The sequence below is a fragment of the Vicugna pacos genome, chromosome 14 (assembly GCF_048564905.1).
Source record: "Vicugna pacos chromosome 14, VicPac4, whole genome shotgun sequence".
Taxonomy (NCBI): domain Eukaryota; kingdom Metazoa; phylum Chordata; class Mammalia; order Artiodactyla; family Camelidae; genus Vicugna; species Vicugna pacos.
The window spans coordinates 60,006,445-60,024,162 of NC_133000.1; the positions used below are offsets into that span (position 1 = coordinate 60,006,445).

The 17,718-nt window shown below is 40.2% G+C and overlaps 1 protein-coding gene across 12 annotated transcripts in view; it reads left to right on the forward strand.

Moving 5' to 3' along the window:
* The window catches only part of GPC6 (glypican 6), a 1,040,045-nt gene that overhangs the window by 288,896 nt on the left and 733,431 nt on the right, over window positions 1-17,718 (forward strand). For all 12 annotated transcript variants that reach the window (XM_072976448.1, XM_031684439.2, XM_072976442.1 and 9 more), the window contains one exon: window positions 5,872-6,030. In XM_072976448.1, the coding sequence (XP_072832549.1) occupies window positions 5,872-6,030 (159 nt within the window). The remainder of the gene's footprint in view (window positions 1-5,871; window positions 6,031-17,718) is intronic.

Sequence of the window (17,718 nt, forward strand, 5' to 3'; positions counted from 1 at the left end):
CAGAAGAACTGTGGAGGTGGGATCTCTACTGTCTAGAGCAGCAGGTTTGAAATCCTCTCTTCGCAATTCTTGGAACAGATTTCAGCAATTAACTCATTGGTGCCACTCAAAGGAATTACTTTTTTGCAAAATGCAGAGTGAAAATGTTATAACTACAAGAATTAGCATTGAAAGTCTTTCTCAGGAAACTGGCACCATCAAGGATGACACTAATATAGGATATTTGAGTGATAAGATCCACTGAAGTAGAACATTAACTGAATTTCGTAAAACTTGGGTGAAAGTTTGAAAATTTCTGATCATGGCACTGAACAACTTTGTTAAAGAAAAGCAACCCTTAAAGATATGGAAGGATCATTTATAATAACGTTTTACACTGAAAATCGTTGAAAAAGTGCTTCTTTGCAAAGTTTGGGGAATTTGAACTTAAAGAAATGAACTGGAACGTACATTTGAAAAATGCTGCTCTCCTAAGTTCTGCCACTGCTGATTGGCTCATATAGGAACTTTATGACACTAAAAATGGTCCAGGACTATTAACTCCCATTGAAATTTTCTTAGCTATCAGAAACTCTAGCTAAAAGTTCACTTTTTTTCTGGAGTATTTTTCTCCCCTAAATCTGTTTCCTTCATTCTTTGTTCCAGTCAAGTTCCCAGGCACCAGCTAACAAAATGAATGGTTATTTGAGGCGACATATCAAAGGATGAGGCAACTCTAGCCAGGTACCAGACACAGCTAATTGACCAAGGGAATTTTAATAGTTCAAGGATGAGAGAACTTTGGCATAGAACGTACACTCTGAAGGGGGCCAAGTCTAAAACAAATATTGCACTCTCATCAAATGCAATTTGGAGGTTTGGACGTTGAAGTGCTCTGTGTTGTGAGATCTTGCCATCTTCCTTTTAGCTTTTTGATTTCCCATTCACCTTCATGGAAGTGTCAGGGTAGTAATTTCCCTCCACGCTCCCAAGCTCTGTAAAAGCCAAGAGTTTGGCTGTCTGCAGTCTGTGAGATGCGACTCATTCGGGCGCTTCATTTTTGTTGTTTGTTTGGAGCGTGCATTCTGAGGAGTGTGCATGCACCACATGTCACCTCCGAGGGCAGAGAGTCCCCTGTAGCCGACCCACGGTGGCTGGCTCCTGTGGTTAATGAGGTCCTCCTGTCTCCTGCTCTCTCCCACCGTGCCACTCACCAGGTCTATTCCTGGTGGCTTTCAGACCCTGGGCCATCCCTGGAGAGAACTCGATCTGGCAGAAATCACATTTCTGCTGTCACCTTAGCATCTTGGAGTGAACACAAACACCTGGGCAGGCATTACAAGGATAACATTGCAAAGAGTGACACACAGTTGAAAGGGGCTTGTAGAGGGAGGAACAGCCCCATCTCTTCTTCCTTGAAAAACAGGTGACAATTTGTGGTCTGAGGTCCCTGAGCCTTTGCTTACTCTCTAACTTCCTGGTGGAACTCCCTGCTTCCCCATTTACAATTCCCTTTATTTATCTTAGCGCTAATGACGATTTCTATAAAAATGCAAGGACCCAGGTAGTCACTGGCATGAACTTCCAGCGCCCCAAGGAAGCAGGCAGCTTTGTAAGCCTGACCTTGTGGGACTTGAACCCGCCATCGTGATTTGCATGTAGAAGATTTTCAATACATGTTTGATAAGTAAAGGTACGGTCATCACAGTTTTAATCCCACGTTTTCTGCCTTCACGGTCTCTCATCCTGACCTTCTGGAACCAGCTGTTCAGTGTCTTTATCGTTAGTGATCTTGAAGGTGCCTAGTGGCACTCCAGTTGAGCTAAGTGTTGTATCTAGTTATGTAACAGATGACGTATAAAGCACCTAAGGGGATTTGAGAAAGGAGTGTGGGTGGGAAGCGCTTAAAGGACACTTTTTTCCTCCTCCGTAGGCACTGCAGCTTTGGAAGAATCTCATTATTAATACAAATGCTCGTAAGTGTCAGGGAGTATTGAAGCTGAGAAAAGTTTCATATTCTTGCTCTTTGGAGAAATTGGAACAGGAGGGTGAGAGGTAGTTATGTACCCGGTAGTGTCATGTCTGATTTCAGAAAGTAAATATTTCAAGCGTTCCAGGCCTTACGATCTCTGCTGCAACTACTCTGCTGTTCTAACCTGAAAGCAGCCGTAGACAAGACGTGAGTGAGTGGGTGGGACTGTTTTCTAGTAAAACTTTATTTATGGACAATTCAATTAGAATTCCATAACACTTCATATAGCACAGAACATCATTCTTTTGACTTTTTTTAAACCATTTTTCTCACAGGTCATACGAAAACAGATGGTTGGCTGGATTTGTCCCAGAGGCCATGGTTTGCAAACCCCGGTTCTAGGGCCAACACTCAAATAAAAGAAATAAACCCACTGCAAACAAAATTGTCTGACTGTCCGAAGTCTTTGTGGCCATTCAAAGTCATCGGGTCGCTTTGGAAGTTATCAGTGGCCTCAGATTAGGGAGAGAGAGGACCTGTTTAAGAGTTTATTTCTTCCACAACCTTCTTATCTAGTGATATGTTAGGAAGGAAACAAGGCTCGACCTCAATTGACCACATGTTTCATGGGCCCTGGTCTTGTGTTCTTGGGGACATCGTCGTGGTCTCTTCATAGGAACTCTACCAAGCACATTGCAGAACAGACTTACTCTTCCTACAGCACAATTCTTCAATATTTTGGTGACCAACCATTTTTCTTTCTCCATGCTTGTCTATCTCTGTTTTTCCACCCCTTTAATTTTCTCTCTGCCAGGGACCTGTATAAAGGAGGAGAAATGAGTTAACTTCTTGAGGACACTTTGGTTCTATTGAAAAAAAAAAATTAAGAATGGTTTGAATTAGTAAGGCAGCCTCTTACATGTATCTCCATGACCTTATACACACATACACAAGAAATAATTTTGGTTTAAATTTGTCCCACTAAGAAGTATCTTTCTGTTTTTATTTATCACCTGACATAAAATACTGATTTTCTTGGAATAGTTAGAGATTTTAAGACCTCCAATCCAATCTCATTTCATGAATGTAGATCCATGGGGTTTCCTCCCAGAAGATCTGAAATACAACTATTTCCCTCAGGTCATAAAATGTTTATTTTCTTTTGGTTAGTTTTTCACCAAAAGTCCCATGCATTTTGTTGTAAACTCAAATTGTAATGATTCAGAAGTAGAATGCAGTCCTGATGTACTAAATCTTGAGAAATGGGCATTTCATTTGTGCATAATATAGTAGGAAGTGGAGGAGGGAGAAATAGAAAACAGAGGAGGGGGATTTAAAAAAATGGTTTATTACTGGTCAGAGAAAGGAACATTCTGCAGAGTTGTGAACATTAAATATCCATTCAATCTGGAAATAGAGTGTTGTCCTTGTCAGTTAGACTTGATATTGTATAAAAAGAAAATGAATGATTTGTGGACCGTTTGCTTTTGAGAAAGCCATGCTTATTCCTTGCCAGTGTCTTCAACGCTGGATCTGTGCTTCTCAAGGGGATATGAGTGTCAGAATCATGTGGGGAAGATTTTCAAAATTCACATTGTTCTATCCTGCCCCATTTTGGTATGGTCGATACTTTCCAGTCCAAACTGATCAAGAGCACATCTCTAGTTGAAGAAGTTGAGTTATCACTCAGTGAAGCCAATGAGAATACACCATGGAGAACCATGGAGTTTCTCTGTAAGAGGGACTTCAACAGAATCTATTACAGGATTTGGACTTTGCTTGGGTGCTTTGGGGAAGAGGTCAAAGAAGCAGGGCTTCACCTTAGATTGGATGCTGTCAGAAAGCAGAGGTGATTCAATTTTAAGGTATCTTAATGACTCGGATGGCATGATGACCTTATTTCTGTCTGTGCTTAGGCAGCATTTTGAAGTGGACTTGCTTCGTCTCATTTCATCACGGTCTCAGAGTAGTCTTGTGTGAGGTGGGCGTCCTATGAGATTGTTTAGGTATATGTATCCTGGTGACCTGGCTGTGAGCGCTGGGCTGGCTTCTGTCAACAGCAGCTTGTTTTTCTTTCTTAACATCTACCCTCTACCTTCCTTTCTGGTACAACTCTGGTGGCCACTACTTTTTAATGACATATTTCCAAGTTTTTAACACAAAGTATTTTAAATGTACAGAAAAGTAATAATCATAATATAATAAACACTGTGTAAACATCAAGCAACTTAGGAAATAAAAGATGATAGATAAAAGTATTTGAGTATTTCTCTCAAATCCAGATTCCTCCTGGAAGGGACCTGTTACCTTGAATGTGTTTATTCATATTTGTATATTTGTATATTGGGAATGGTGTTTATCATTCTCAAGTACAATGCATTTCCTTTCCTTTTTTTAAATATACAGAAGATATGTTATGGTCTCTTTCCCTTCCAGGAATTATGTATGTTCTAACTTTAATAGACTTGTGATCCCTTTTTATTCTGGGGCTGTTTAGGCACTAAAGCATCCAACTACATGAGGAATCATGAGACAGACACCCTGTACTTCACACGGGGGCACAGGACAAAATTTTATATGGGTACTGTTCAACATTATACATGAACTTGAATCACCCCATCAAGAAATTCGTTCGTTGGGTTGTCAACGCCCTACCGTGATTTTAATCACAGGGGCAATTTGTTGGTTTTATTCAGCAAGATGTTGGATGGGTTTCCTTTCTTCCCTCTTTGGGCTCTGTTAAGCATTTTTGACACTAACAGAGCTGAATCAATTGAATATTCACATTTTCTGCAATAACAGACCATTTTAATTTCATGAAGCAAAGGTTTGGCTTCCGCTTGTGAATAGCACTGAAGAAAGCAATATTGTCAAAAGGAGTGTCCCAGTATACCCAGAGAGAAATCTGTTGAATTAAACCCAAGACTTTCATTACCTTTTATTTTATATTTCCATACAACATAAGCATTAATTAAACCCATCAGTGCCTTCCTCATTGCAGGGGAACATTTCCTCTCTGACGAGAAATGTCAACTGAGGGAACTTGTGGCACAGGAGACCTGCCATAAAAAGCTCCCTCGCTATATCACCCGGAGGAAAGTTGATGCGTTCTGATGGACGGATAGGCAGAAACAGAACACGATGAATGATTGCCATCATTTCTTGCCCCCACTGTCTAGCAGACTGTGGTGATGCGGCTGAATGTCTTTTGCCTTACTTAAGGTTTCCAAAGATGAGCACACTTAGAACTGTATTGCATTTTTGTCAGTTGATATTACTTGGTACATTGCAAATAAAAGCAAGAAAACCCTCGTGCTCTTCTGAGGTCTTCAGCATACCTTCACTTACATGACAGGGGCTGGAACTAAATGTCAGGTCTCTTAGGCCCTTTGGGCTGGTACAACAGAAATGCCCTAAACTGGGCGACTTAAAAACAACAAACATTTACTTCTTACAGTTCTGGAGGTTGGAAAGTTTAAGATCGTCTTGCTGGCAGATTCAGTGTCTGGTGAGGGTCTGTTCCCTGGATCACAAACCCCATCTTTTGGCTGTGTCCTCATGTGGCCGAAAGGACAAGCTAGCTCTCTGGGGCCTGGGGTCTCCTTTCTAAGGGCACTAACCCCACCCCTAACATCGTCACCTCCCAGAGGCCCATCTCCTCATACCATCATCTCGGGGGGTGGGATTTGACATGTGAAGTTGGTGGGGGATGCAAACATTCAGACCACAGAGTCGGGTTCAGCTTCAGTCTGGAGGGTTTGGAATGTTGGGTACCCAGGGGCCTGGATAAAAATTCATGGGCGGGTGGGGGGCTGGAGAGGGGGGTAAAACAAGGACCCCAGGATTTGAGGGTCATGTCCGAGAAGTAAATTCCCCCAGGTTCTCACGCTCCTGGGCTGACCTGTGCCTCCTCCTTGCAGGGGAACACTTGCGAATCTGTCCTCAAGAGTACACGTGTTGCACCACGGAAATGGAAGACAAGTTAAGCCAGCAAAGCAAACTGGAGTTTGAAAACCTGGTGGAAGAGACGAGTCACTTCGTACGCACCACTTTCGTGTCCAGGCACAAGAAATTTGACGGTAGGCGACACAGCTTATATTTCTTTGTTCTGGCCATGCTTTTTGATGAGAATCCTGGTTTTAGATGAAAAAAAAATTGTTTTTTAAGCCAGAGCTTTGCTTCCCTTCTTAAACATTTATAACTGTGTCTATTTTTGGGGGAGGCATGAGCGCTCTTGACAATTTTTATATCTCGGAAAAACCTGAGTTAACAAAGAGCTGTTTTGCATTTGTGGTTTGCCTGTGAGATTTAGTCTGAATGACTTGCTTATATTTTCATTATCAGAGTGGTTCTCATTCAGGTGTTGTTGCACCGTAGCTGGTCTTTGGTTTCCATCCAGGGATTTTCTTTGAACTCGTTCAGTGTCATTGAAAATTATTTGAAATGTAACATCACTTTTAAGAGGACAGGCTTGTTTTAAGTGCCGGGAGATGCGGAATCCTTTATTTTAGAGTTTGCCCTTCCTAGAACGTAACCACATTTTATATTGTAGTTACAGTACGTCTGGCATAAGGCTCAGAGCCTTCATTGATTTCCTGATTATAAGCAATGACTTCATTTCTGTATTCTCTCTGTTAAATAAACATTTTGTATTAGAAAGCAGAATGAGCGAAAGTAATTATTAACAGGATTTCAGCATTGGATTTTCCCATCGGAGCCTCAGAAAGATATTCAAAAGCAATCTGACTTTTATCAACTGAATGAACAATGATAATGATGCCGTTAATATTCTTAGGTGGTGAGTAGCTGTTAGCGCTCTATGAAATGAAGGCACCTTACTGTGACTTGTTGGAAATTGCATATTGTGGTGACCCTTCTTTGTGGGACTTTGGTCATATGGTGTTGCCCGAGGGCAACAGAGCTGCCATTCGCCTCCTCCACCCTCTCCAGTCAGTGCACATCAAAGCCTGTTTAGAAAAACTTTGCAAGTTTGTCTTTTTCTCTTTTCTTTTAATTCTCGGTAGTAGGTAAAATATTCTGCCTCGTTGCCGCTTAAAATTAACAATGCAGTTAATTCTAAAAATGCAGGTCCACCTGGGGACGTTTTCAGTACTCAGATCCGGTGACATTTTCCGTGTAAGTAAAAGGGACTCATATTTTCAGCAAGTAGGTTTCACCTTCTTCACATTCTTCCCCTCCCTCCCGCTCTGTGTTCAACCCTCTATGTGGACGCATATGAAAATCATTATTTAGAAGTGATGCTGTGAATGTGGTTCCCTTGAATGCAGCTAGCGAGGACTCGGGAATTGCCCTTGATTGACAGATTACAAACCCAGCGACACTCAGGGGCCCCTGAAGGGGCTCTGTGTTTGAGGAACTATAATGTATCACTTCCGACTGAGGCGACTTGAGACATCTTAGCCTTTGTTACAGAAAACACATGAGGGTGATTTGCCGCTGCTGACTTCCACCGATGTCTTCAGAAAACCACTCTTAGTGCTTTTTTACGACGCTGTGCTCCAAAACTAAGTTGAAATCATTCCAGGGCAGTTATTCATGGTACATAATACATAGTCCTTTAAATAAAAATATTAGACATAAGGTAGATTTATGAGGAGTTGATTTTTTTTTTTAATGAGTTAATCTCTTCCACAAGACAGAGCCTGATACATCTTGTATTCTCTCCTCAATGACTTTCACTATCTTTGGGTTCATAATTCTTAATCCCAGATCTCACTGCTCTTATTAAAGAAACCCCTCTCTCTTTTCTCTCTCTGTCTCTCTGTAAAGGTGTGTTTTAAGTCGTTCTGAAGTACTTAGGGGCATTATGTCGATCGGTTTGACAGGACATTGATTTTGCTAAGAGTCGACCTGACATAGGGGGTGATTTTTTAATAACTGTGATAACAGTTCATTTCATTGTCGTCGCATCAGGCTGGGCTGGGAGAGAAGTTTAGACTTTTTTCAAGGAAGCTTTCTGCTAGACGTTTTTGTTTTTAAACCTAAATATGATCCCGGCGAGCTCAGCTTCTGAAGTTATCTTTTAAAAAATTGTAAAAATCTATAAATTAAAAAATCACCAGGATAATGTCTGCTCCTTCTTTAGGTAATTTCCCCAAGGTGAGTCATGATTTTATGATTTATCTTCTTATCCCCTGCTAAGTCACCCTGCTAAGTCACCTTTGGGGAACACTGGTGCATTCATGCGGGGCAGTTTTCCATTTGCTCCCTTGCCTTTTTTGCAAACACCTCCTCGTGGCATTTATAGATGACTGTCAGCTGGTGTGCGCAGGAGACCCACCTAGGATCAGCCGTGGGATGTCACCCTCTGAGTTTTGTTTTCCCAGAGGAGACCGATGGTGCTATGACAGCCTTTAGGCTAATTTTTAGTAGCTTCCTATTCCGTGAGTCATTTTCCGTTATTGCTGGGGGCTCTTGACCCAAGGTGTTCATTTTGCATTTCTGCCTCTGGTCCCACTGTCTTGGAGCTCTTGGTTTCTCATCTGGATTTTACGTGTCTGTGTTCTTTATTATATGAGTGACGACTATATTATATGGGAAGGTGACCACTTTCCTTCCTATTTTCAGTAAGTACAGCAACAATTTAAGTTGCATGGAATATATGTGATTCAGTCCAAATTCTATTCAGAGAGGCTAGATTCAATCACTGTTAATTATTACTCTACAGTCATTGCCTTCCTTTTTAGCCTAGAAATGTTTTGATTTCATTTAGCTTTTCATGTTGTGGCAGAGGTGACTTTTAAAACTTGAAATTCTGGGGTGGGGGGGTCAATATAGCTCAGTGGTAGAGCCCGTGCTTAGCATGCACAAGGTCCTGGGTTCAGTCCCCAGTACCTCCACTAAAAATAATAAATAAATAAACAAACCTAATTACCTCCCTCCCAAAAAACAAAAAGTTAAAAAAAAGAGAAAAGAAAAAAGAAAAGAATCTTCAGAAAAGAAAAAAAAAAAGAATCTGCTTTAAAATTTGAAACTCCAAAACATTTAACAGAACATAACTTTATATCGATTGTTGTGTCTTTCCCATTTCCTAGTAATGTCTTTGGCAATATTCAGAGGATACTGTGTAAAGTGATAGGGTTCATTACGTGGTCAGAAGCTAAACTTGAATTAATATGAGTTTTCTCCAACTTTCCTCAATGGCCCAGCTTTGCTCCATATCCCCGTTAGCTGAAAATGTTTGTCTGGGAGGCAATAAATAGAAAAAACTGAAAAGTAATCAATGAAAAATGAAAAATTACACAATATCAATTGCAGACATGTTTGCTCTTTGGCAGAGAATTTTCTTATAACTGAGTAGCTTTTTTTCTCTTTTTAAACATAGAGTTGAAATATGATGAATGCATATAAAATGAAGGTTTATATTCTTGGCACTGGCACTTTCCCAAGTGTCTTATAAGGTTTTTTATCTGTTTGTTTGTTCTCCCTTTTCTGGCCAAATCTTCACCTCTGGCTGGTATCACACATCCCTGCAAACCCCTTACCCTGCTGGTCAGAATCTGGCCACTGCAAAGGTTCCCTCAGAAGACACGGGGATGCTCTCAATTTGCTCTGTAGCCACGTCCAGATTTTCTAACACAACCCAGGGTTAAATTATGGATGAAGACCCAGCCAGGTACACCTGGATGAGTGATCACATTACTCGCCCACTTCCTGCCTTTCTTACCTCTGCCAGATACCCCAGCCAGAAGTACGCAAAACAAATACACGAATCATATTCAAATACGGAAAAAGAGAGTGACATCTTTGTGTATCCACTCGTTTTCCTAGCATATTTTTGTGTTTAGTAACCATCCGATCTGTCAGATTGGTATTTGTGTCTAAATCCCATGGCTGACATTCCTGTGAGTGGCTAATTTGTTAGGATCCTAGGAAAATGGAGAACAACCCCATATTGCTGATAATAGTAATGGGAATAACAGGGACCATCGGGCCATGCTCCTCATCCATTACAGACGTGAACTTACTTACCAGGAGAGAATGGCAGTGCAAAGCCATACAGATGCTCCGTGGCGAAGCAGCATCCTGTCCCAGGCTGAGTGCTCCTGCATCCCTGCTCTTAGGTAGAACTAAGAGCATCTCTCTAGTGCTTTCCAGTCCTCAAGTGTGATGAGATTTCGCCCTCAGCATCATCTTTTCCTCTGTCTCCCGCTGCCTGTTCTATCCCAGTTATTGTGGGGGAGGAGGGAGGAAATGCCTTATAGAGAAAAGGGGAAGGAGTTTTTATTTTTTGAATCCTTAAAAAAAAAAAAAGAAAAATTACCCACCTAAATCTAGTCCAGAATCTAGTCTAGCCCTCAAGGAACCTGGAGCCTGGAGAGGGTAAATGACTTGCCAAGTTTCCACCAAGAATGATGAAACCAAGACTGTAACTGAATGCTCTTGCCTTACATCAGACTTTTAAATAGTAATGTGATAGCAAGTCGATATTTGGTTGAAATTCTAACTAAGCTTTTATTTGTTTTGAGTGGATGCTGGCTAACAATTATCAATATCCTTTTAAACAAGGAAAGAAAGTGATAGTGGTGGGTAAAGATTCTAGAGAAGGCAGGAGCAGCGTTCAGTTGGAAGTTGTCTCTAAATTAAAAGGGAACGAGTGTTCTGTGCAAAAAATGTTATTGACTCAATGAAGGCACAATGTTTATTTTCCTTATTTCACAAAGCTCTCGTAGCTTCTCTCTTGATGTGGACACCAGCACCTTGTTCTCCAGAATCGTATGTGGATTACAGGTTATTCAGACACAGGCAAATTGAGTTGAATGGATATTTTATTTGGGCAGGTTTTTTTTTCCTTCAGATTGATTTGAGCTGAAATTTAGTCACATCTGAAGCTGAAAATGAGGTTTTTTTATTTAGTGTGTTCTCGGTCTTATGATTTTACTTTCCTTCCTGGTTTTTATTTATGTATTTTAATTATGTACATTTGTTTGGAGATTTTGTAGCAAGTACATTTTTAAACACAAAATAAAAAAAACTTAAGCCATAATTCCCATCCTTCTGAACAACTGATTCCATAGTAACACCCTCAAAATTCTCATCTTTATTAAATGTGGAAATAATTCATACATGGTGGCATTATATTTTTACACTGCATATCTGCTTGTGTTTTCTTTTTAAATATCACTTCTCATCTTATACTGTAGAGGTGACAATAATGTAATGATAGCTTTAAAATATGGTCTAATTTTCTTATTTGAAAGGCAAAAATCCCTTAGTAGTTTTCCTTACGGTAGCAGAATCTTCTGTATTTCCTGCCACACGGGTGATATGTGTGTGTCTGTGCGTGTGATTTCAATTTGGAAATGTTTATTCAAAACCTACTATATAGATGGTGCTCAACTCTGTGTTGTAGATACAAATACAAAGATAAACAATAATAACTGAATAATAATGGTGAGTAAATAATAACTAATAAAAATAACCAATGGAACTGTCACAAAGTTTACCTTGTTGGAGAGACATAAATATAAAACTAGCACTAAGGAAGGCAGAATTGACTTTGCCATCAAGTGGAAGTCCAGTTGAAACAGAAAGGAGAGAGTCAAGTATTTCACTGAGAGGCACCAGAGAACACTTTTGGAAGATGAGGCACATGGGACCCTTAAAGAACGACTTAAGATAGTGATAGTTAAGATGTATCAGGAGGAGGCAGAAGCAAGAGATTTTTATGCACGTCCACGAAGTCCTTGGGACTTGTAAACAGGTTTACTATTGGTTTTTCCCCGACAATGTTACCTCACTGACATTGAGCAGATTTGTTTGATGTAGATAATCTGTAGAAACTTTTTCAGCCCTGCATCAGTCTGTTGTTGTTTTCTAACAACCTGCCACAAAGTTTCAGGGCATAAACAGGAAGCATTTGCTTTTCCTTAAATGCGTCTTTGGGTTGGTTAGAGTTGGGCTGGTCTGACTTGTGCTCAGCTAGCCCTGGTGGCTCTGGATGTTTTTGGAAGCAGCACTCTATCTTCTTCTCATGGTGGATGGAGTTTGGACACTAAAGTACGTTAGTAGAAGCACGATGCCGCGTATGGCTTGAATTAGAGTTGTCATGCTGTCTTCCCAGGTTCCAGTGGCCAAAGCAAATGTCACGGTCATTCTCAACATTGATGAGGCAGGGAGTAGAGGACTCCTGTGGAGAAGGAGTTAACTCTTTCTATATCCTAATCTAAATAGTCCTCAACTGTCTCTTGCTATTCCTTAAAAAAATATTTTACCTTCCACATTGGCTTATGTTATTTTTTGGAGGGGGTAGATTTTCTAGGAATTCAACAGCAATAGGTATGTGCTCAATAAAGCACAGTTAGGCAGACACACCTGTTGTACACTGTTCCCCATATCCTAACGCACCGACAAATACACGCAGAGCTCACACACACCACTTCCATGATGTTATTTAAGAATAAACAGATGTGATATTTCCATTTCTTATGCCACCAGCCCCCTTGATCATTGTACAGAATAACAAGTTAACAGTAATTCCTAAGGATTATTATGGTAACTACCCTAGGAAGTAATTAGCTGAATGCCTCCTTTAAGATGGCTGGGCCACCACCTCAATGATACATATTTCATTGGGAAGACACTCCTCTGGAAATCTGAATGTGCTGAATGGGGTTTTAGAAATTGGAGAAATGGTCTCATTGGCATTGGAAAGTAATCTGCCAATTCTCCTAAAAGGCAGACTGTCCAAAAACAAGAATCAGCTAACCAGGGATTGGGTTTTGGCAGAACTAGTGAATAGATTTGTACATCGCAAATGGCTTGCACGTGCCAGGGTTGGAATAGATGATCCGTGGTAGGGCGTCCTTTAAATGTAGTATATGAAGAGCCCAGATCTATCTTTCTCTCTTTGTTCTTTCTTCTTTTTCCTTCCTTCCTTCCTTTCTCCCTTTCCTTCCCTTCCCTTCCCTTCCGTTCCCTTCCCTTCCCCTTCCCTTCCCCTTCCTTCCTTCCTTCCTTCTCTCTGTACATATCTTTCAAAACTAAGGAAACACGCTGCTGATCAGCAGTTTTGTGTCCTCCGTGACAGACCACCAATCATTTTCTAACTCTTACACCCCTACCACACACCTCAGAGCAATTGAAAACATGATGCTCCCAGTGTAGCTGTAACATTATCATCTTCTTATCACCAATTTCCTTGCTTGGTGGCTTTGCTGAGCAGCTGTTTCACAGACAAGCCAATTTCTTTTAAGTATTGCTCCATCAGAGGCCGAAGCCAGCCTACCAGAAGGGTTCTTGGTCATGAATGTTAATGAGCTGACAAGTATCTGTTCCCTGACAGTGGTTCACTAATCCTTTGAGGAAGTATGGCTAAATTACAGGAGAAATTTTATTTCGGTTAAATTGATCTGCCACTGGATAGAGAAAATGGATTTTCTTATTTTAATGAAAATCAAGAAAAATATTTAATGGTGGTATAAATTACAGCTCGGTGGAAACATTTTTGTCTTCAGACGTGAGAACACAGTAGCTCAGTGTAGACTGGCTCAACTGCATGGTGTGTGTAAGATTAATGGAGAACTCATCATCTACTGTTAGGTGTGATGCGCAGTGGGAAACAGGTTAGTCTCCACTCTCTAACTGGGAATTTGCATCAAGAGATCCGTGACCTTCCTTAAATGAGATGGAATTGGAATGAGAACTGGGCTTTCCTGCTTCACTGAGATAATAGAAGATTTCCTTTTTCCAAATAACATGGGAAAGACATGAGAAAAGCATTTGTACACTTTTTCTAAGATTCAAAAGAAAATAATGCAAGTGGATCTATACCTAAAATGACATACCTTGTCCTGATGGAGCCCCTGAGATGGGCAGAGAGAAGGAATAGGATGGGCATAGATGGTTGGAGCTGGTTGATGAGTCCATGGGCTTTATTTTAATATTCTGACTTTTGTGTAATTTATAAATGTCTGTAATAAGGTTTTTTAAAAAGAGAGAACTGACTTGAGCACATACAGGACTGAAGATTTCTAGATTGTGGATTCATTCTAGATACAGAACAACGTCTATGGGTATTGGCACTCTCGTGTCTTGCATATTCAACAATGCTAAATTACGCAGGACAGATCGTTTTCACATTGCAAAGATGAACACGGCCTACAGAGATTTGAACTCAGATCAAGGCCACTTAGCTTCTTCTTCCACCCAACATTTTATTATCTTTCTGCTAGAAATAGCATCTCTAGTTTATCCACAGGAAGAAGCCTGTTAAAATGAGGCTTAATTCTTAGATCATCCTCTTAAATGTGATTCAAAATGTCAAACTCTGGGTTAGAAGATGTATGGACACTAAGATTAGCAGATTACTCAAACACAAACTTTGGCAAGATTCAGAAGAAAATGTAAAGTGTGTGTTATAAATACATTATAAATAACATTTCTATGTCGTTAGGTAGTCCTCCAGTGAGTCTTGGTTGATTGGTAATACCATGTACTCTTGGAGTTTGGCATTTTAGCAAATCCAGAGGAAGAGGCCGCTTGTCTAAACAATTAATTCCATGTGATTGCACATATTCTATTAGACAGGAGGAGAATCCAGAGCCCGAATGTGGAGGTAGAGCTAGTAACCAGCTAATAAGCCTGCATGAGTCACAACACTCAGCGAATTGGTGAAGAAAAAAAAAATCACTTGTTACAGTTGCAGAATGTTCCATGTATTATTCTTTCAAAAGTCTTTTTATGTTCATTAAATGGACAAATATTATTCTTCTGATGATTCTATAGAACAGGACATGATCTTCACGCTGTTTCCTCCCTACCTAGTGGTTTAATTGAATCCGAACAACTTGAGAATGAAACACAAACTCCGAAGGAAGATAGCAGGAAATCGGGCCTCCCAGGCTCTTCTACGCCGGAAAAAATTGTACTTCTCCACCTATTCTTTTCTTTATCTCTGAACATTTCTTTGCATGTTTCCCCCTTTAAAAGAACAGTGTGTGGTCATTCCCGGTCTTGCCCTCCTGTCTCCTTCTCCTCAGTGCTTATGTCTCTGACACCTTATCATTCTCACTTATTTAGTGTTCTTTTAATAGTATCCTTAAAAAAAAAAAAGTATGATCTATTGCATATTCCCCGTTGAAGTCTAAGCTCATTAAGTATAGGGATTAGGGCTCCTATTTCTCTTTTATCTTCCTATACTTGACTTAATATGGAACATATTTAATAATGCCGCAGTGTCGTCTGACTACGGCACCGACCTGCGGGGACCCAAGGGCACAGACCGGTCAGATGAATTACTGAAGTTGCTATAATACATACGACAGCAGAAAATAGGAAGCCTTGAATTCTAGTTATCTATTAACTCTTAGGGTCCATAAACCTGGAAGTCATGTTTGATTTCAGCAGCGTTTATTCCAGTGGATTTAATGGAACTAATTTAAAATTCCCGGAATAAAGATGGACTTTATTTAGACTGGGAGTGGAAGCCCTTACCTCAAAAAGTAGGATGTTTTCTGCTCTGGCACACGCATGCGTGCACACACATATACACACACGTGGGTGAGGGATTAAGATACACAGAAGTCGCTGGAAGGACCAGTTAATACACAGATTTCTGGGTTCAAACACTGGAGATCTTTTCTGTGGTCTGAATAGGACTCAGGAATCTTCATTTTGCTTAAGCATCTCACATTTCTGAAGCGAGTGGTCTCTGGATCACCACGCTTTGAGAATCACTGGGTAAGTAGAATTGAGAGGTTAGTTATCAGGATGTGATGCTGAGGCATGGAAAGATGATAGAGGTTTTTAAAGTCTTTGCTCTGTCATATTACGTCAGTTTGAGGTCTGCCTATAAATGGCCCCCACTATGTGAGGTGGGATCCAAGCATCTATTGACCAAATAATGGTTTTTCAGCATTCAGCAAGTTTCTCTTTTTTTCTTCTGATTTTGACAGTGAATTACACAACTCATTTCCTCTTTCGCAGATCGAAATTATACTTCAGTTGATTTTTTTATATCTGTGAACTACAAAATTGTTTTCTTTTTCCTCTTTTATTTTCTAGTTTATAGGATCTAACAAATATTTATTTTTCACAATCTATAAAATACATTTAAGTTTCTTTCTTTCTTTTTGGCTTGGATGATGTTTTCTGAAGCAGAATATGTATCTTATTTTTAATAGCATTTTTTGATTCTCAAATATCAAATGTTTATTATAGAAAATTTGGATAGTTTAACTTTACAGTATTAAAGAAGTTATAGTTACTTTAAAGTTATGCCTACTTGGGGGAAAAATGATCTCTGAGGACACTGAGGTGAAAATGCAATAATGCTAATGTATGATTTCTCATGAAAACTTATTCAAATAATTTCTGAAAAATAAAATAAGTTGGAACTCTATGTTTAAAAGTTTATAAATATGCAATGAAAAGTCGAACCCAGTCCCTGTAGGTGGAGGGGTTTCCTATTTTCTAGGGGTGATATTTCCCTACATTTCACAACATTTGGCCAGTAAAGCTTCGGACCACTTTTACTATAACCGAGTTGGTGGTCCTCACTGAGAGAGCAAGCAGAAGCCCTTCAGAATTAAGGCAACATGGTTCTGAAGATTTATGTGATGTAATAAATCATGATTCATATTAAAGAACAGGTCAAGGACGTGCTCAGAATGAATCCTCCCACGAAGTAACAATTTAAGGAAAACAGGAATTTCAGGAAAAATAATAAGAAAAAGTGTAATGTCCTCTTGGAAGAGTACCTGAGGTCTCCTGACTGCTTCCAGTTGGTCGTTAGATCAGCCAGGCCTGTTGCCACTCTCTCCTCAGTGCCTGGATCCTTTTTACTACCGGAAGTGGCGTCTACGGCCATCGTCCGGCCGGGAGTGTTCCGAGTCCCGCAGAGAGAGGATTTGGACTTGGGCACAGCCTCCTGTCACTTTTCAAGGTTTAGCTCTTCTCTGGTGCACAGAACCCTGGATTATGTGCTGAGATCAAAGATGCTGGGGAACCAACTGTACTTAATATTACTGTTAGGCATTTTTAAATTGCTAAATGTACTCCCCAGAAGTAGGGGTGCTTTTTTCCTCAGTGTTTGAGATTCTTTTTCTCTTTGTTGCTTCTAAATCAGGAATCTGTTTTTTCCATGTAGATTCTAGGTGCCTAATTCACTCCCTCGCTCATTCCGCATGGTTGGGGAAAGATCTGCTTTGTTCCTGACATTATGTTATACTCTGTCTTTAAAAAAAAAAAATCCAGGTATTCAGCACAGACCTTGGCATCAGCAGACTAGATTTCAAATATAAGATTTGCCATTTATTAAAGTGACCTAGGAGGCTTCTTAAAATCTTTGGGTTCTATGTTTTCTCTTTTCGAAATGAGTGTAATAATTGTAGTTTTGAAAATTTACACAAGGAGCCTAGGGAGAGTCTGGCAAAAAGTGAGTATTTAACATGTGATGGTTCTCCCTTGCTCCTCATCCTGGTCATCACTGTGCTATGTTCTTGTCCGTGAGGAGATGACAACCCCACAGAACCACTTAGACAAGAGCCAACGTATCAGTAACACTGGTGCCATGAGTGAAAATACAGAGAAAGTATTAGGAGGGAATGAAATCACTTCATGATGAGAGGACCATAAACAACTTTGGGAAAGGACAGAGTTAGTACTGTCTGGGAAGTTAGGAAGGATTTGGGCATCTATTAGGAGGGATGTGGAAATGTGAGGGAAGGCATGGAGATGGGGAATCAAGAGAGATGCAGGGATAGTTCTGCCTGTGGAACAAAGGATGCTTGAATGAAAGAGGAATT